Below are 20,852 nucleotides of genomic sequence, written 5' to 3'. Positions count from 1 at the left end.
AGTCGGCGTTTAAAGGAACTGTGGTATGTGAGCTCTGCAAGGCGTTCTAACGCATGAAAGTATATTCGAACGCTTTTTGTTTAGAGCTTTCACCGGTACCTTCGTGGAAGCGGCCGCTTCCACGTGTCATTTCATACTTTTGGAGATTGAGTTTCTGGACGCTATTTATTTTCTTGAAAGCGTAGAACATTAGTCAAGACAGGACATTTGTTTCGGTGATTTGGCATACAAGTACTTCCTGCAGAAGCAGTGTAACCCGGAGATCATTGACAGGCTATTTGAATATGAGACTTCAATAGAGAAAGCGCATTAGCTTTGGAAACGTGAATTTAAGACTAAGGATTCTGCTTTCTCTTTGGAGCAAAAAACATTATGGATTCTATTTGTTTGTTTTTCTTTTTCATCATTGCTTTTCTTGGATGATTGTGGCAGTCTAGACTAGTGAGTATATTTGGTGTATCCTTAACCCTATTTCTATTGTTTTTATAGAAGGGAGGGGGTGTGTATTTACACGTGTCTTTTTGTGTATCCCTGCAGAATACTTACATAGCAAGCAAAGACAGACCTTCCACCCGTCTTCGCCAGCTGTAGATGGTTTCTGGCTGCCAGCCTGTTTTCTTTAATTTCTCCATTTTTTTCCCCTTCCCTGGGAGGGGTTTCCCTAGAGGACTTTTATATGTATGGCTCGTCGGGGGAACTGTTCCTAGGGAGGAAGGAAGTAGGCAACGTCATCGCTCCTGCTGCATCTGACTATCAAGGTTAGTCATCCTGCCTCAGTCGTGACAGTGGCACACTAGAAGCGCAGGGGGAAACTTGTTGCTGGCGCCACTGCGGCCAACTGGGCACTCTCTCATATGTGTTATGGTACTGTCTGAAGATACAGCCCTTCTGAAACTGAAAACTACTCGACATAAATGCCACCTATGACTCGGATACCTAGATTCCCTGCTACATACTCCTGGGTCTCCCCAACGCCTTAACTTAACCTCTTGGGCCCTGCCGGGAAAGGGCCATTACCTTGGCACTGGGTGCTGCCAAGCAGGTGTTACTCTCTAAATGGGGAACAGATGGAGTCCCAACTAGGTTGGATTGGCTACATAAGCTATGGTAGGTGATCAGCATGTTATGTTATGTTATGTTATGTTAAGGCCGTACTTTTAGAGCGCACGGCTACCCCAAGGGGTGTCCCGGCGCTTTGGCAAAGAGAACCTGAAACCTAAGAACACAGAGGCAGCAACACTACAGTCACAGTGATTACGCGGAAAAGAGCATGGTCTTCAGCTCTTTCCTGAAAGCTAGGAGACTCTTAGCTTTGCGGAGGGAGAGAGGGAGCTCGTTCCAAAGGCGAGCTGCCACATGTTGGAAAGACCGTCCTCCCATCCGAACTCGTTTGGCGATAGGCACCTCCATTTTAGCCAAATCGGCTGACCGCAACGTCCTCCGCGGCACATAGAAAGCGGTACGCTTCCTGATATAATTAGGACCGACAGAGTGAAGGGCTTTGAAGGCCAGCGTAAGGATTTTAAATCTGATTCGTTTGGAAATAGGTAGCCAATGCAGCCTAGTTAGAAGCAGTTGGGCGCTGGCTCTCCTTGGCAGGCCAAATATGGCTCTGGCCGCCGAATTTTGGACAATTTGCAGTCTAGCCAGGAGGTACTTGGGCAGACCAGCAAAAAGCGCATTAGCGTAATCCAACCGAGACCCTACTAGCGCCTGGACTACCGTCTTCCGATACTGTAGGGAAAGCAAAGGAAGAAACTTCCTCAGCATCTTAAGGATGCCGAAGCATTTCCCTGATATCCCCATAATATAGGGGCGGAAGGAGAGGTCATCATCAAATACCACTCCAAGATTTTTCACTTGGGAAGATGATTTCTATGGGGGGAACATGTCCTGGGGCCACCAGGACTTCTAGCCCGGATCAGGGGCACAGCCAAAGAAAAGCAACTCAGACTTATCCGAGTTGCATTTCAGGCTGTGCCGCTGAAACCACGCAAAGACTGCACTCAGACAGTCTTTGATCCTGTCGCCGTCAAAAGCCTCTCCTTTGCTGCATGTAAACAGGAGCTGGGTGTCATCAGCGTATGAGATGACCCGGGCCCCATAAGCCTCCGCTACCAACGCCAGAGGGGCCATATAGTTGTTAAAAATGGTGGGGCTCAGAATGGACCCTTGAGGAACCCCAACCTCTAGCGATGGCATTTCAGCGGAGAACGGTGGAGCCCAGATCACCTGTCGGCGGTCCGATAAAAAGGATTGAAACCAGTCCAACACCGTCCCCCGCAGTCCGATCTCCCTGAGTCTTACTAGGAGACCTTAATGAGGGACGGTGTCGAAAGCCGCCGACAAGTCCAGCATGACTAACATAGCCTTGCCCCCTAGATCGAGCGTCTCCCTGATGGCGTCGGTCACCTCCACGGTGGCTGTCTCCGTGCTATAATTAGCACGGAAACCGGATTGAGAGTCATGGAGAATGTTGTTATTCTCAATAAAGGTGGTAAGTGTATACTGAACATGCTTCTCAACCACCTTCGCCAGAGCAGGGAGAAGGGAGATCGGTCTATAGTTAGCCAGCAGCAAAGGATCTAACCAAGGCTTTTTGATCAGCGGCAGAATGAGTGCGTGTTTCCATTCCCGAGGCACCACTCCGGAGCTCAAAGACAGATTGAGCAGGGGGTTCAACAAGCTGTTTACTGCCGATGCCACCCTGCCCAAGCACTTTGCTGGACAAGCATCCAGGGGTGAGCCAGATTGAAGCCGAGACAGTAGCTCCAGCGACGCTGCACAAGACCACTGCGGAAAGACAGATAGTGTTGGTCCAGGCTCTGCCTCTAAGGATGGTACTGGCCGGTTGCTACCGAAGTCATCGGCAACCAAGGAAGAGTCCACGGGAGGAAAGGAGTCCTGAATGGTTTTAATTTTTGTGACAAAAAAGTCAGCAAGCTGCCTAATCCACTCTTCCGTATGAGAGTGTTAGAGGGCACCTGCAGCATGATCGACAAACTCTTTAACAATGGAGAAACTAACAAAGTATTACACATAAGCTTCATCGCTTTGACAAAACATGGGGCTCCACTATAGAGTTCTTGTAAACTGATTTCACTGAACTCACATGCCCAAGATATCTATGGGTACTTCGACTCACTAGGAATACCCCCCAAGACAGATGAACATACATCACAGAAGTTGACTTAAATGTAGAAAGGACATGTTTTGCTGCCCTAGCTCTTGGTCATCATTAGCTCTCTCAGACTTTTCTCTTCTATTTCTTTCCCTCAATTTACTGCTACACTTTACCTTATTCTTTTCTAATCAACCCTATAATGATTCTCCCAATCGGGCATTGGATGTAGATGGCGGCTATTGTTCTAATTGCAAAATTCAATAAAAAAAAGACTTAAACCATAAATATTCTTTGTTGAAGTTATTTAAAACAGAATCACTTTGTGTTTAGAACTGTATTTATCTTTCATGGCAAGTGACAGATTAAGTGATTCTGCTGGAGTCCTAGATTTGTTCTCCGCCTTGAGGACAATGACAACTGCATAGTCTTGTTTGTGGGCAAACATCCTATTGTACTGATAGAGCAGAACCTTCCCATGTCATTTGAATGTAACATTCCGGCTCAAGGGAACCATTACATATAGTACATTTCTGGCACTGGCAGAAAGCAAGAGCCAATCCAGTCTAGATGGGAGATTAAAAAAATCATAACCCAGGGCAATCAAAATAAGTCAGGGCAAGGAAGTCACCCGGCAAGATAACCCCTGCTGATCCCCTTGGTAGCTTGGCACGAGCAGTCAGGCCTATCTCTGAGGCAATGTGTAAAGCATTTGCGCATGCACCCACCAGCAACAACATCCCAGGCCCCCTCAAAAGGAACTCCACACAAGGTTATATATAAAAATAGCCTTTGTATTACACCAAACACATTAGATAATAAACACACACTTTACACTGTGTCACTGGCACGGGCAGAATTTACAGGGGATTATATACATGGGACAGGGCCACATGGACCACTGCCAGGAATTAGAACTAGCAATTTGTAGGAATAGCACTTAGAACATAGAATACTTGTAGCACCCGATAGCAAATGTAGCGCACAACCAGTAACCACTGGTAAAAGGTAAGTACACCCTTCACAATCCTAAACACCTCAGGCATATATCACACAGGGAACCATGAACTCACTAGCATAACTATACTATATAAAAAAAACTCTTAAAAGTAATGGTGCCTCTTGGGAGCCATCTGGGCTCTGGGAACGGGGGAGCGGCCTGCTGCCAACCGGGGCCTCTCTACCCTCTAAAGTACCCCCCATGTGCGAGGAGCTTCGTGGGCTTTAGATACAAACTGCCCCCTTTTGAGCCTCGTGGGCTCGAGAAACAATGCTGCCCCTGGGGGAGCGGCCCGCTGCCAACCGGGGCCGCTCTACCCTCTGCAATGCCCCAACAATGGTCGGCCGGAGCAACGACAGCACCTGCAGGAGTGGAGGGGCGGGCACCGGCAATGTGCCCCGACGCCCTTCTCTTCAAAAATAAACACAGGGGGCCCCACTCACCGTGTTGCAGGACTCCTCTTTCTTTGGCGGCGGTAGCACTCGGCGGGGCTCTCTCTCCTCATGGGAGCCCCGCCTTCACCATACGCCCACTTCGCCCACTCTTCACCTGGTCCCCCATCTCGGGACTAGGACTTTATGTTGAGCCTTCGTGGCTCTGGGGCAGCAGTCCACTCTTCCGGCCGGGTGCCGGCCAATCACAGCGCAGCGGCGGGCTGAACTTCCTTCTAAAACCAGAAGTCCCGCCCCTCGTCAGGCACTACGGTGCCTGACTTCCTGTTTGCGGCGCGAGGGCTGCGGCGGGGATTCTTTCCACAAAATGAGGGGTGGGCACCCTCGAAACGCAAAATAAAAGTAGAAACTGGGTGGGCACCCGTTAAGGCGCATAAATAGCGGGGTGGGCACCTGCTCCAGAAATAATAAAAATAAGCGGGGTGGGCACCCGTGCTGCCATTAATCAAGGTAGCTATGAGAGGTAGGCTCCCTTAGTAACACAGCAAGTTGAAATAAAGCGCTTCCCAGGCGCTAGGGGGCACAGAGACTATCAAGCGCCCAAGGAAGGACTCCCAAAGCAAAGGGGTCCCAGCAACACAGTGCAGCAGGCATCCAGGGGCTGGGCAGGGCCAAGGGAAGCAAGCCTTCCCCTGGGCTCCAGCAGCAGCACGCCCCTGGTAGATTTTAGTCAGGAAAACAAGCACATTTAACATGAGGTCACAGCCTCATTTTATACACCAAATCCCTTTGTCTCTAGGGTGCAGGGTGGGGGAAAACCAGACCCAGCTGGCTCTGGAGCACTCTGTTGTGCTCAGCCCCTCTTCCCATTCACAGAACCGGCTAGGGACATCAGTCGCATCACAGGGGGCGGAGCCAGCATTGTGGAGGGAAAGCCCAGCCCTATTCAGGTCCCAGGTGCAGCCCCTCCCTGCCATCAACATGCAAATCTCCCCATTTACCACCGGGGCAGACCCATCCTGACTCCTGGAGCCAGGCACACCAGCCAGCTCCAGCCAATCTCAAGCCAGACAGTGAAATCACATTAACTGCACAGACATGCCAACTTCTAGAAGTGGTACTTCCACACTGGACACATTAAAGCCGCACACCTCATCGTGCAGCATTCAACCTCACGAGTCACACATACCAAACTCAACCTTGCACTCCCCACGCATCAGGAATTGCCATGGACACACACATTCCCCATGCATTCCTATGGGAGGGAAGGCCAATCTCACTCATGCACTCAGAGTGCACGCACTTTACACTGCGCCAAAGTGCGCAAAGACCAGAAATCATTATACTGATGTAACATTAAAAGGCAAAAAGTTCAGGGGTGAACCTGCCAGAAGGGCCAAGTCCAACTCAAAACACAAAGGGGAGAGTCCACAGATGGCCTCAGTATGTGACTGTGCTGGACACAATTTAACCACACTTAGTGAGGTCAGCTTAGTTTGTGTAGAGCTGCCAAGCAAGAGAAATCGTTTGGGTCAGGTTTAAGTTAAAGCTCCTGCTCTAAATGTTTACAGCAACCAGAAACCAGACCAGGTTAAAAGTACTGTATATAGGTTCAGACCCATGGCCTTCTACAAGGATAGGAAAGGTTGACTGACCTTACCCAGCTCAGGGACCCATCATCTTGTGATATATTTCCTCATGTGATTGCAGAGGCACTTAATGGATGAATTAATTGTAAGCCTATACATGCTTAGGCTCTCCTCAGTTGTAGGGGGCTGATTTGTTCCTGGATGTTGCCTGTTGACTACTTTGCTGGGCATACCAGTTAAAAGAACTATTCTCCTCACTAGACTCCTAGTTGGTACCTCCGTGTCTGGTGAAGTGGCATTAGCCACCCTCCACTATAGGAGCAATCCAGCCAAGCCTCTTGCTATGCTAGTGAGGAAAAACAAAAACTGTGGGATCACTCATATTAAAGTACATCTCAGTGGGGGGATAGGAGTCGGCCAGGCAGTTGAAAGGATGCCCATATAATAAGAACCTGTAGCCCTTTATCTCCTGTTATCCTTTCATCAACCAATCCAGCAATCTATGCATGTTCTCTGTTTGTATCCCTAAGTGTTTATATTGCTGCATATATTTTTCAGATTGGTTCTCCAGTTGAAGATTCAATGAAAATGATTGAGGGCATTGAGTCTGCTGTTACAAGGCCAGGCCAGGAGCTCTGGGCTGAAATCTGCTCCAGTTTACCAAATCCAGAAAGCCGGGATGTTACAAACGAACTCTTTGCAGATTCATTTAATGCATCTTCTGAAGAAACACAGAGTGATTTAAATGCTGCGCCATTCGATGAGACATCTGCACCGGGGTTACACAATGGACTGAAGCCATGGGCTCCACTACAGGACTCTGAAGTCTATTTAGCTTCTTTAGGTAAGTTCTTTTTAGTGGTCGGAAATAGGGAATTGTTTATATGTTATATTAATAGATAGATGGCCGTTATAATATAGTTCCAAAAACTAGCATGAAAATAGATTGTTGGAGATAGGGAATTCATACAAGTACCTGTCCTGTTAAAAAAAGTATTCTGTGGTGTCCGAAATTCCCTTCATTTAATTCACATTAACTGGGGAAATAGATTTTAATATTGACATACAATACTTTTGGGGATAACTTGTTTTCTCACAATTTCTCCAAAATGCAAACCATTTGGTCCGAAGAAGCTCATATTATATATGCATATAGGGCGACCAGCTCCTTGGGACCCCTTTCAGCCTTCTCCAATATGCTCTGTAGTTAAGGCACATTAAGTCACAAATCCGCAAACTTTGCTTGACTTTCCCTGTTGACCAGCTCCTTTGTTCTCCTGCTCCAGCTCCTGTTTTCCCCAAAAAGATTTTGATTGAATTTTGGAAAACTGATTCAGACGCAAACCATATTCCATCACCTTGACTAAGATAGTCTATTATACAAAAGCCCAGTGTAATGCCACCTTATGTAACCCGGTCAACGGTAATCGAGTTATGCAGTGTAATTTTGGGGGAGGGGGCAAATGGAGGCTTTTGTTTATCCCAAACTTTGTAGCTTTGCCTAACCCTTGAAGTCTGACTAGTTCTAGTGGAAGTGTAGATCGAAGAATAATATCCGTTTAAGACATTGAGAATGTCCGCAGTGTCGCGATGGGGTGTACCGTCTGGTCCTTGTATTTCCAGGACGTAATTGGAGAAACGAGGCTTGCGTATAGTCTCGGCGAGCATTTTTCCAGGGCGCTCTCCCTCCCCATATCTCCTAGCTAGCCAGTATTTACCCCTGAATTTAACTTCATGATTGGCAGTGTCTGTGTAGTCCGAGAATTTCCGCAGGGTCTCTCCATTTGGGCCAGTAGAAAGTTGTGTCTCTAATGTTTTCAGCTCCATCTCTAGTTTTCGCAATGTGGCCTGTATATCCCTAAGCACACCGGCACTCTTGGGTATGCAAATACCCCGAATGGTGACCTTAAAGACCTCCCAAAGGGTTCCCACCTCCTCCGCAGCGCGGGATGCCATAACCTGTAGAGGTCGGTGTCAACAGAACTGGAGAGTGATCTGAGTATGTGCGCGCCAAGTGCTCAATGTTTGTTATGGAATGTCTGAGTCCTCGAGAAAGGAGCAAGTAATCCAGACGTGCCCACGATGCGGCCTGCATAGTGAAATGTGCGCTTTTGCGCGTGTCGCCATGTATCTATGAGGAAGCTTGCTTTGGTTATGCCCTGCAGAGCTGTGCAGGATCTTGTGTAGTGGTGTGGGGCTCGGTTGGACCGATCAATGGTAGGGCCGTGCACCGCATTAAAATCTCCTCCCCATACTACATGGATGGAGCCTATCTCCATGATCTTGCCCCAGAGAGTGGTGAAAAAGTCTGGGGTGTCTACGTTGGGGCCATAGTAGCATGCCAGGTTTACAGAGTCCATGCCCAATCCACCCCACACTAGGCAGTACCCAGGGTCGCTGTGCGCGCCCGCCAGGACAAAGGGTGTGCGCTTTTTGATGATAATGGGCGTGCTACTCGCATAGGATGAATAGGAAGAGAAAATTCTGTGGTCGGACCATTTCTGCGGAAAAGTATTATTATGCCTTGGGTTGCTGTGTTTCTCCTATAGCATCGCTATGTTATTTTGTTGTCTATCCAGGTAGGCTATTATCTGGCGCTTTTTCTTGGGTCTCGAAACCCCCGAACATTCCATGTGATATCCAGTTTCCCAGTGGAGGCTGTGTCAGTCATGAGGCCATAGATTACATGATATGCAGTTCAATAGTTGCTCATTGAGTATGACTGTAAATGTGGAGTTGTTAACCAGTTTGTCCTGCTCTGTTGCAACGTGCCATATCTGAAAGAAAAAAAACCTCCCTTACCACCCATTCCCACTGAAGCAGCCCCAACTTGCCAGTAATACAGTCCCTCCCTACCTCCCAACAACCAAACAGTAATACAAAACTTGTTGCATAGATGATGCAGCGGAGCATAATGGGGGATTGCCCTTTGTGGGGAACCGCTTGGTGCCAGGACGAGTACATTTCGCCATCAGAGATAATGGTAGGTGGTATAAATGATCCCATAGAGGGCAGAGGGTGCCCTGCGCTTCATTAGAGTGAAGTCCCATAATGGGATCCAATAATGTCATACAGCCCAAATTGGGGCCCCGGAGAATGCATGTAACAAGTGCGATTCTCCAGCCGTTTCTCGACTCACCCCTCTTTTTCGGTACCAAAGGAGAGGTTGGTGATCATTCAGTGTGAGTCAGAATCCGCATTCGGAGAGGCGAAGCGCTGTGAGGTTGTAGGCGAGTCAGGATTATGGTTGGTAAGTTTCAGCTGTTTAAGAAATTTGTCTACTTGCTTTGGTTTAGTAAAGACGCACTGCTTGCCTTGGTAAGTAATTCTGAGGCGTGCTGGATATAGTAACGCATAGTCTATTTAGGCCTGCCGGATTTTTTTTTTGCAGCTGTGAATTTTCGTCTCTCTTCTTGCACTGTTGCCATAAAATTGGGATATATATGGAAACCATGATGCCCTCAAAGGTGCATTGTTTGCTTCTTGCCACTCATAGTGCGATGTCCCAGTCCCTGTAATTTAAGAGTCTTGCAATGATAGGCCGAGGTGTGCTCCCTGGCGGCGGTTGGAGCCCCAGAGTGTGGTGCGCTCGCTCAACAATGAACTGGGATGAAAAGGATTCTGCACCTATGGATGATAACAGTAATTTTTCAATGTACTCCTCCGTTTTTCCGATGTTGGTAGGTTCCGGAATACCCAGGACGCTGATGTTATTGCTCCTGCTTCTCGCTTCCAAATCCTCGTTTTTGGCAGCTATAAGTTTCAACAGTTTGTCCTTTTGTGCGACTTGTGTTGTGACCTGCAAGGTGGTGTCCTCAGTTTCCGAAATGCGGCACTCGCCTCTTTTATGCAGTCCTCATGTCCCTCAAGGTTATGTACAATGGCATCCATGCGTGTTGACATGCTATCTACTTTATCAGCTATGGTGGCGAAGCCTTGCCTAACCTCTTGAAGAATAGTATTCATCTCTTCAGACTGTGTGGTGGGCATATCTTGCGCAAGTCCCGTCGACCCCCCCCCCCCCCCCCACCCCCCCGCCGTATCCTGCTCTTCTTGTTGCATGCAAGTTTTTTTCTTAGCCTCAAAAGTGAGCCATGGCTTTCTTGTATCCGGCTTCCCCATTATGTGTCTCAATTATTATCGTTGGCTCGGGACTTGGTAAAGCGGCAATATCGTCTGTTGCGCTCGCTGGGGAAATGGAGGGGGGGAGAGCGAGCGAATATGGCACAGTGATTCTACTGTCCTTCAACCTCAAATTTCATGCATCTGAGGGCCTGGTGTATCAATGCCGTGACTTTGGGCTAAGCGCAGTGCGAAGGTGTCTACTGATTGTCACACTCCAGTGCCCGTAAGTCACCTTTCATGCATGGAATGCTTGTACATTAAGCTGCAGTTGAAGAGTATTGTCCGCGTCATCGGCAGGCCAGGGAACACCCGTGTTGTTAACTCGATTCAAAATTGCAGAGGGGGGGGTGTTTGAGAGAGAGCTGTCCCGCAAGTTGAATCACAGTCCCAGGAGCAAAAGCACAGAAAGCGATGTGTGCGGTAGCGTGATTGCGGTCAGTACCTGATGGGAAGGCCCTGCGAGCGTCTCTAGCGCGTCGTGTCACTCACCGCTTGTGTGTCCTGTTGAGCCAGCATAGCGAGCCTCACAGCGTTGCCGTTATGTGGCGTTGGGGGCTGCGCAGATCCCGCTTCGTAATCTGGTTGCCAGACGCGGCCTTGCCCTCTCAGCCGTAGGGTGTCTCGCTCCCGCTCCGCACCAGATGGTCCAGACGCCTCATGGCAAGCCGCGGCCTCTCGTGCCCGCGCTTGCCGATCCGCCGCACCACGCCTTCCAACCTGCCAGCGCGGTGATGGGAGCAGGACCGCACAGCAGCGGCCAGGAAGGGGCTAGCGAGTCGGAACTGTCCCCAGAGCATCAGCAGACTGTTGGCTCTGGATGGCTGTGTTCCTGGCCGTTAGAGATGCCCATAAGTCAGATAAATGATGGATCTTGGCGCTGGGTTGCAGGAGCCTCACGGCAATGCGGCCATCTTGCGTGTGCGCCACCTAGCGCCCACACCTCTCCTCCCTTCCTGCAGAGGGAGGTGGGTGGGGGAGATCTCCCTGGTCTTCCATCTCCATGCTGTGTCCCTTTCTGCAATCTTACATCCCATCCCAATAAAAATGTGACTGCTTCTTGTTTCTCTGTTATACCACCGAGGGCCTGCTTTGGAATAAGGACTCCGGATATGCCCAACACCACCTCTTTGGGGTGTTGGATTTTGTTCCAATATTATTTTTTGATGGGGCATTCCCAAATGATATATAACGATATGTATAAAGTTTCAAACCATGTTGTGAAGGTTTATGCGTGGAGGAGTCCCAGTGCCTAACCGCCATAGTCCTTCTCGGGCGTAGTATGTTGTGTGTAAATAGTTGATTTGGATGAGGCAAAGACAGTATGAGGTGCCATTGTGGTCTCTCAATTCGTCGTCCTCCAACTTGCCCAGATCTTCTTCACAACTTGGCCGTTAACAACCAGAGTCTGCTACAGCAGGCTGTACCTCTCCTCCCCAGTGGCTTCATCATTAATTTGGCTTCCAGAGGGTTGAACTCTACAAGTTCTGCCTGTTGTGTTTTCATGGGTGCATGTCTCAGTTGTAGGAACCTAAGGAATTGTGGTCTAAGAATAGTTTTTTGCCTTGGGGGTTTTAAATGACTTCATGCATTTCTACTCCCTTTCATCTTCCAATTTTGAAATCCCTATGTAGTCTTATCCATTTATCCCTTGAACTCCAGCTGTCTGGTCATTCATGGTATCCACTCCTCCAGCCACTGAAGGGTTTCCCTTGTATGTTTTTCTTACCAACCAATATATTTCAGCTTGCCGCGCTATGTGCATAACGCAATTTTTGTTACCTCAGGTAGGGGTTGAAGGACTTTAGCTCTATACAGGACTTTGAAAGGTCTCTGTCATGGAACATGTATAGCTTAAGTCAGAAACTTTGGTTCCCTTTTTCCAAACTTCCAGTCACTAACTGTGGTCAGAATTGCAGACCAGTAATAGATCTGGACATATGTAATCCCTAGAAGTTGATTTATTTGTAAAAACAATTTTATTTTGTAAAAACAAACGCTTGGCTGTTTACCTGCCCACAGTATTCCCGAATAGAAGCTCATGCTTTAAGACATTTTTGTAGGATTTCATGTGCCAAATGGTCGATACCTTTCTTGGGATCCTGAATATATTTGGCCAGTAAGGTAGCCATTTTGGTATGTATTTTCGGGTGTGAGGGCAACTTTTTTCCCTCCAAGGATGGACATGGGCATTCCACCCTCAGGCGGTTGTGAATCTCTTTAGCAGATCCTACCTGCCACATAGGCAGCCATCTCCTCTAAGGGGTCCTATTCAGTGGTCCCAATTTGGAGTATTTCCTCTGCGTCCATCATGTCTGATGTCTCAATGTGGTAGTTTCCATTGGTTGTCCAATAGGACCTATCTTGCCCTATTCTCCGTAGGAGTCCCTAAGGGAATCTCATTCCTCAAGAGATTTGGGAGTATGAGGACAGGTAGTCTCTGGGTCTATCCCCCTGCATCTATGACTATAAGAGGGTAAGTAGCAGTTGTTTGGCCCTGGGCATTATCGTGGCTATCCATGAAAACGTTTTTTATATTATCAAAGGCCCAAAATGGACGCCATCCTTGTTCTTTCTCTTCTTGCCTTGTGGGTAGCGTCCGTCGAAGTGCACGGGAGGATCCTGGGAGTGCCTCTCTATCAAAGAGGGGTTTGTACTAGTTCTGTTCCAGCCGCAGAAGTTTTCTTTCCAGGTGGTCAACTGCTGACAAGACTGTCTTATAGATTGAGACATCCACCGCCTACTAAAAATCCCCGCCCCTCCCCCCCCCCAAAGGAAGGTATCCGAGGACCTTCTCTCCGTATTTGACTCTGTAGAGTCTCGCACTGGTAGTCCCAGGGAAAATTATTGCAGCCCACGATGGCTCAATATGGTCCACAGCCTAGAGACACACACATCCTGTAGTGATCTGATAGGGCTTTGCACCTGTTTTATTGTACTAAAGCTCCACCAAAACAAACCATATTATACAACACACACATCAAGATGGGCCCAATTTACGCAATTGGTGAATGGCCCGTAAAAGTGCAGACAATGTGAAATATCTCCAAAATGTAAGCTAATGGATAATTATAATACAAAATATCAGCTGAATGCCAAATGATCACTTAACATGCCGTATATGTTGTATGATACAAATCTTAATAAAAATAACTACAAAATAAAAAAGAGAGAATGTAATCTGGCATCTTGTCAAAATCCTGCACCATTTACAAGCTAATCGGAACCAAAATCAGTTTGAGGGCACCTAGGAGGTAGTCCCTGTGACATGGTGCGAATCAAAGGACAAAATAAGCGAATGGACTTGCGGCGGTACCAATTTGTTTTTAGAAGGGCTTGGAAGTCACCTGAGTGTAGGGAGAACGGTTCGCGACTGTAGATAGACTCTGCCTGGCAGCGCATCCAGCACTATGTATAGCATAATAAGGATCAATCTTGCTGACAATAGAGTGTTGCCAGGAGAAGCTTAGTATCATCACCAGCACATGCAGATTATTTAACATAACTGCATACATACAGTGTTTACACTTGCGATTCATTAGTAATGACCCCATTTATCAGTAATGGTGGTGCGTTATCTTTTTAACTGTAGGGCATAATTTCCAGTAGAACTTGTAAATTACATTTTAACCACTGATTTTAAAATAAATGTTCATTTTCTTTTAGAGAGAAGACTACGCAGAATTAAGGGATTGTCTCAGGAAGTCACCTCCAAGGACATGCTGCACACACTCGCCCAAGCAAAAAAGGAGCACTGGGACAGACTGTTAAGGGAAACCTTTCAGTCAGAGGTTTTCGTGGACGATCTCGAATGTGATGAGAGGTAATGAATTCACCGGTATGGAATATGATGCGCGTCGAACACCTGTATCTTGGAGCTACCTATATGCAGAATATACCCCCCAGTTGGCGGTGTCATATGACCTATATTGACCTTGAGTTGGGTTAGGACCATGGCTGACATGAGGCAGATCCTTGAGTTACCCATGGACGTCCATTTTTATTGGTGAATGAGCATATTGCAGTGCTTGCAGGAAGGCATGTATGGGTTTTACCATGTAGCTGAATAATATCTCTGCACCATCTTGGCAAAGTATATCCTGTTAACACAGTTTTGCACAGCCCCCATATACACAGACACACGTTTTGGCATGATGGATTCACATTACTAATAATTTCTCTTCTTTGATCGCTGTAAATGAGAACTTCCCCCTAACCAATGCTGTTCATTAGGATTTTGAAACATGTACATCTTTTTGACTTCCTGTTAATAGAATGGATATTCAGGTGCTGGTGCTAAACTGCTTTAGACTAGATTCATATGTTGGGAGAATCTAAGAAGGATTTCAGGCAGAGTTCATAAGAGGTTATGGTAAGAGAGGCATTCACTTTATTGACCTTGGAGGGATGAAAGGCTGAATCAGCCTATCGGACATGGGGCTGGACCTCAAGCCGAACTTCGGCTTCATGGTAAGTATCAACATCATGAGTCATGCCTTACTCCCAGATCATTGTGTAAAAATGCCTCGTCAGTCGGTGTCATGCGCCTCAAAGCCAAGCTACACAGGCTCTGCTCAGAGAGTCTGCACAGTCTGTCAAGGAACTGGGATCTACTGCGAAGACGCCTTCAAGGGTGGCCGTGGCTTGATTAAATTTATTCCCTTCCTGCAACAGAAAGTGATCTGCCTTATACACGGCAAAGGAGAATTCATATTTATCCAGTCACTGAGTCATCCTAGCACAGTCTTCATCAGCTTGATAACCCCCCACACTAAACATTACCGCCACACTTAAATTGTTGTTTCTCCTCTAAATCTATCCAATTTTAAGGAATTCTGCCTTCCTGCTCTTCCAAGTATGACTGATACTAGTGGGAGGAGTTGGAGGATCTTATCAAGCATCTACCGGTCTTTTATATGAAGCGAGGAAAAGCAGTTGTCCAAGACGAAAAGAGAATTTCTAATGCTAATATCAGATGTGCTTTTGTTGCCACAGACACTGCTGCCTACAAGCTCAAAACCAACTTTATTGTATGTGTTTGGTAAAATCAATTGCAATAAAGTTCATCATGAAATTAGTAAAACATGAGAAATGTGTTTTAATACATATATTAAAAGTCTAAGAAATGTTTCCTGTCCTCTTTGTGAGGCATCCTTTAAGACACTCGGCCAATGCTAAATATGTCATTAAGCTTCCCTTTTTTGTTTGTGTTTCCCTTTTTTTTTTTGTCTTTATTTGAGCGAGAATAACATACATATCGATGATAAACCGTCAAGACAACTGAATCATTTAAATATACAACACAGATAAAAAAGGAAAAAAGAGGAATAGAAGAAGAGTAATCGCGAAATTTGTAAATACAACAATAAGGAATAAAGAATTAATAAATTTTAACGAAGAGGAAAGAGAATCAATTCGTATGTTTGTATACATAAGGGAATATAAATAAAGATAAAATTCAAATCATTATCATTTCTATGGGTTCATTTTGTTGTTATACCATCTAGTAATAGGAGCCCAGATCTGAGTCCCAAATGTCCTAGAATTCCTTCCTCTAGTTTTATAGATGGCTAACTCATACTTATAAATTCCCAAAAACCGACATAACCACATTTGGAAAGTAGGGGCTTCTGAGTCTTTCCAGCGGGCAGCCGGAATAATTCGGAGCACTGCCATACCCAGAAATACTGACGATAATTCTTCCCTACTATATACTCCATGGATTCATCATGACCCAAAACATATATCGTCATTGAGGTTCTTAATTCATGTCCAAAAATTTGAGTCCAGAATTCTGAGATCATTATTTTAATTAAGTCTAACTTGGGGCATTCGGCAAACATATGAATTAGATTCGCCGGAGATTGACCGCACCTTGGACAGTTGTCGTTTGTCCGGAGACCCCATGCGAATAATTTAGAGGGTGTGAAGTAGAGATCATAAACTGTTCTGTAGTGCTGGGCTTTTAAATTAGAGGCTAGAAATAGTTTAGATGGCAAAATCAATGGAGTATCGATGTCTATATTTGGGTTGGCTAGTTTAGTAGCCCATGATGTCTGTACTCGCTCCATATCGTCACTAAGATTTTTCATTAGCATTTCATAGATGGTCCCTATCCTAGTAGTTCGCTTATCTAGAATTTCAAAAAAGGGATTATTATCTAATTTGATCTGTGATAAGTAAAATAGAATAGATGAGTGGATTTGAATGTATTTTAAGAAGTCGGTTGGAGGTATCTGAAAATTTTGTTGTAGGGTCTCAAATGTTGGTGTAAGTCCCTGTCCAACAAAATTACCCAAAGTAACAATACCGGATTGTTCCCATCTTCTAGTGATATTGTCATTGAGATACGATGGTAAAATCGAGCTATGCCAAAGAGGGGTGTATTTAGTGTATTTTGGAATGGCTAGATTTTTTGATACCGGTTTCCAAACCTTCCACGCGTCAGCAATTATCTTGAATTTGGTTTTCGAAAATAGAACTCGAATTAGCACTTTTAGAACTGGCTAACGGTAAAGCAGCAGGTCCCGATAAAATCCATTCGGACCTCTATAAAATTCTTGGGAAGCAGATCATCCCCGATTTATTGGATTTGTTTCTTGGAATTCAGTATAGTGGCACTCCACCCGAATCCTGGAAAAACACAAAGATTGCCATGTTTCCTAAAAAAGGGAAGCCTCCCAAATTACCATCTTCATTTCGCCCCATTTCATTAATAAACTCTGATTCGAAACTTTATGCCAAGATACTCGCTAACCGGTGGAGCAGGGTTGTTGAGCGTCTTGTCTCCCCGTGGCAGCATGGCTTTATTCCCGGAAAGGGTACAACAGATCATACCCGGAGAGCTATTTCCCTTTTTGACATCATGGGAGACATGGGGGGCCGGATGTCAATGATCCTGCTCGACGCCGAGAAGGCGTTTGATCGTGTTTCTTGGCAGTTTCTGTGGGAGATATTAGAATTAAACAACTTTGGAAAGGCCTATATTAAAGCTATTAAGGCTCTCTATGTTGAACCTAGAGCCAAACTCTCCATAGATAGTGTCGAATCCGAGTTTATTAACATCCAAAGGGGCACGAGGCAGGGATGTCCGTGCTCCCCAATTCTATTTGCTCTATATATCACCCCTTTAATATTAAAATTACTCATATCTCCAGCAATAGAACCCATAATTACAATAACATCTAGCACAAAAATTCTAGCCTATGCTGACGACGTGGCGGTATTAACTTCTAACCCCACCGAGGCCATTCAAGAAATAGAGCAAATTACTCAGACGTTCGGTTCATACTCGGGATACTCCCTGAATAGGGATAAAACGATGGTCCTGTGTACTGAAAACACTGTTTTTGAGAGTTCTTATAGAACTAGCCAGGCTACATATCTAGGTGCGGTCTTATCTCCTACAAGTAAAGAAATTACACAGATCAACTACGATCCCCTGATCAAGAAAATAAAAGCAGATCTTACCAGAGTTAACAATCTACGTTGTCAATAATAGGTAAAGGGAATTATCTTAAAATGAATATTTTCCCAAAAATGTTATACCTATTTCGTGCAAATCCCCTGATTGTTGAGGACAATATCATCAAGGCTCTTGACGCTAGTATGTCAAAGTTTATTTGGAACTTTGGCAAAATCAGGAGAGCGTTGCCACTCTTATCGTTACCTCAACATAGGGGAGGGTTAGCCATTCCAAATTTGACATTGTATCTTTGGGCAACTCTTATTCAGCAAATGGCTCCCCTATTTAACACTAAACCTATAGCCACTTCCATAACAAACCAATACATACCGTCAATTTATGAACTAATATTGGGAGAAACCGCTAGAGGGCTATTACTAAGACAGGTAGAGCCTTCATACTTTAAAAAAAAAACAAATTCAAGTTTGAGTTTCCCTTATAGCATAACTACATAGCTTCTGCAATTGTTTTAACATCTTTTTTAGAAAAAAATGGGGCATAAATAGTTCTTGCGCTGCTCCAGTAATTTTGTGCAAAAACAGAATGTGCTCAGTTGCTTCCTCATAAGAGTGACACCAATCACAAAGCTGTTTCTTGTTAGACATTGTCGAAGAATCTTTAAATTAATGTAGATGAATACATACTAACCTAAACCGTAAAAATGCAATTGTTGAGCCCAAATATGGTTTTCTTTTTAGAGTATATGTAGTTAGAATTTTTATTTCTTCATGGTTAATTTCATAGGTCAGTGGAAAACAATTCGCTGCTATAATAGTTTTCTGTATTTTTTCTTTAACTTGTATAGCCTTGAAAGTTCCGTCATTGGTGGTAATTTATTCTGAACATATTTTTGTGCCGTATTTTATTCAAAGATTGTGACCACCCTTTTCAGGTTAATTCCTTCTTAATTCGTTTTTTTAGCATGCCCTCATTGGCAGTTATGCAATTTTAAACTTAAGGATGTCGATGTTGTTTGAAACAACTAATGATGGAAAGCCCAGTTTTACTCTTAATTGACAGTGAGGTGTGGAAGTTCTTGGATTACATTTGATTCAAATAGTCTTTTATAAACAGTTTTTTGAGTTTTCAAATAACTTCATCCTTGCATGCTAAGGTCCCAAATATATTCAATAGTAGTAGTTTAGTGATTGTGACAGTCATTGTGTGAGTCCAATCGGCCACTCCATATTTCGTAGAAAAATATTTAATCCCCCCACAGAGTGCTAGACTTTTATTGGATCGATGAACGATATGGATGTTCCATGTGAGCTTTTTTCTAGATTTTTCATCTTCTGGTATGTGTATTGCGTGAACTAGTCAATTCTATGGTTTCCAAGGACTCAGTTGAATTTTAGTTTATTACATATCAAATTAGATTGGTCTTTTTTGTGATTTATCTTCAGTCTGTTTTTAAGCAGTTAAATCCTTGAAGTCCGTTTATTTGTTGCTGTACCGTTATCTGTGTAGAAGATAGCTTTAACAGGTAACCTGGTGAATCTAAGTAAGTCACTTAAGTCTGAACTTTGGAGAGTTACCACTGCTGTGGTTTAAGATTTTGTGTAGGTCAGCAATTTATAGTGAGAAAAGAAGAGGGGCTAGGATGCAACTTATTTTAATTCCGTTGTCAGTTGCAATTCTAAGTTTTATACCTGTTGCATCTTGACCATCGGAGAGTTTTATTAGAACTCATGTGTCCCTATGAATTTCAATCAGTAAATGTCAGTGGCAGCTGGCACTGATCGGGGGTGACAGGGCGGGTGACAGGAGGTAAGGGGTAAATTAGAAATTAAATTAAACTTGCCTCCTGTCTACGTTGCCATGTCCTCCTAGTTACTTCTCATCACTCCGCCGGAACAGGAAGGACCCAGGAAGCACCTAGACTTCCCTTAATGATGCATAATTAACTGAACACAGGGCAGGGTCAATTGCATCGTTCACTGAGGCCCCCCTGGGCGCTGACAGATTATGTATCATCCTAAACTGACCAGGGTCCTTCTTGGGGACCACACCTAAAGGAGAACACACATAACCAGGCAGGGGGGGGTCAGAAAGGGGCCAGCTACCCTCCCCAATCCCAGTTCTTTATCAATTTTGGCCTTGACCACAGCTGGCTGAGCACGCGCTGACAGTAAATTATTGCAATAGTGAACAGGGGGAACGTCCTGCGCTGGGATGCAAAAACCTTCAGAGAAACCTAGGTACAATAACTCAGCTGCTGACCGGTCAGGATACTGGTTCAGCCAATAAACCAGTCTCCCAATGTCCACAGGAGTGGGCAATTCAAGGCTGTGGGGGCTTGATGTCCTTACCCCCGCCTCCCTTTTCTTTGGATTTTTTAATGCACTTGAACTCGGGGTGGGAGGGATGCCCGCAATAGGAGCACACATGCTTGAACTTACACTTATCTGGTGGCCAGGTGCATGACTTCCTGTTAAAGGCCCAACAAGTCCCTCTTTTTTCCCCGGCTCCCCCCTGCGAAGTCCGAAAGGGCTGCTTGGCTGGTTGGAACCCCCCTGACTTGCCACCATTCACGCTTTCAAGCCAAACATTCACCTCTACCTGGTCCCACCCCATGTCAGGATCCTGTACCTTTTCCCATCTAAAGTCCCTATCGTAGTCTAACCAAGCAGAACCACCATGAGTTGCATGCGCCTTCAAAATCTTATGCTGATAATAAACCAAGGACGCAGCCAGCTCTGGCTTCTTTTCAAACAACACTGTCATGAAAACCTGAAAACCAAAAAGCCAGTTTGTAATGGACTCCTCCACTCTCGGCCTCCTCTCCTTAGAGTGGAGGCCGACCATCTTTATCTCTATACTCCATCTCCCACCTTTTGGGACAAATGAGAGAAAACAAATCCACATATTCCCCTTTCCAGATCTTCTCTTTAGTCTCCAGTGGTACATGGGTAGCCAAGCGGCCAGGTTTAGATAACACATAACCCTGCCCCCCCCCGGCCTTAAGCCCACTGGTAGACAAAACACTCGGGCCCTCAGGCTTACCTCCTGAAGACGCGGGACCGACCGTCCCTGATGCGGTGGCATGTTGACCTAACTGCCCAATGGTCCCCCGCTCCTTAACCAGTATTGCCAATTGAGCCCTAATCTCGCTAAGAGTGGGATCCTCAGAAGTACTTGGGGCCCATGGCGCGACTGCTGCGGT

General features: G+C 45.6%; 1 protein-coding gene across 3 annotated transcripts in view; it reads left to right on the top strand.

Moving 5' to 3' along the window:
* CCDC32 (coiled-coil domain containing 32) overlaps positions 1-20,852 on the top strand; it is a 223,147-nt gene that overhangs the window by 24,803 nt on the left and 177,492 nt on the right. For 2 of the 3 annotated variants that reach the window (XM_086937417.1, XM_086937416.1), the window contains exons 2-3: positions 6,661-6,946; positions 13,891-14,047. In XM_086937417.1, coding sequence (XP_086793543.1) covers positions 6,685-6,946; positions 13,891-14,047 — 419 coding nt within the window. In that variant the 5' untranslated portion in view covers positions 6,661-6,684. Of the gene's footprint in view, positions 1-6,660; positions 6,947-13,890; positions 14,052-20,852 lie in introns of those variants that run through there. The other variant, XM_086937418.1, reaches the window with a different exon arrangement.

The sequence above is a fragment of the Lissotriton vulgaris genome, chromosome 9 (assembly GCF_964263255.1).
Source record: "Lissotriton vulgaris chromosome 9, aLisVul1.2, whole genome shotgun sequence".
NCBI lineage: Eukaryota > Metazoa > Chordata > Amphibia > Caudata > Salamandridae > Lissotriton > Lissotriton vulgaris.
Note: the sequence above shows the minus strand (reverse complement) of the source record. Positions and strands in the feature narration are given on the sequence as shown.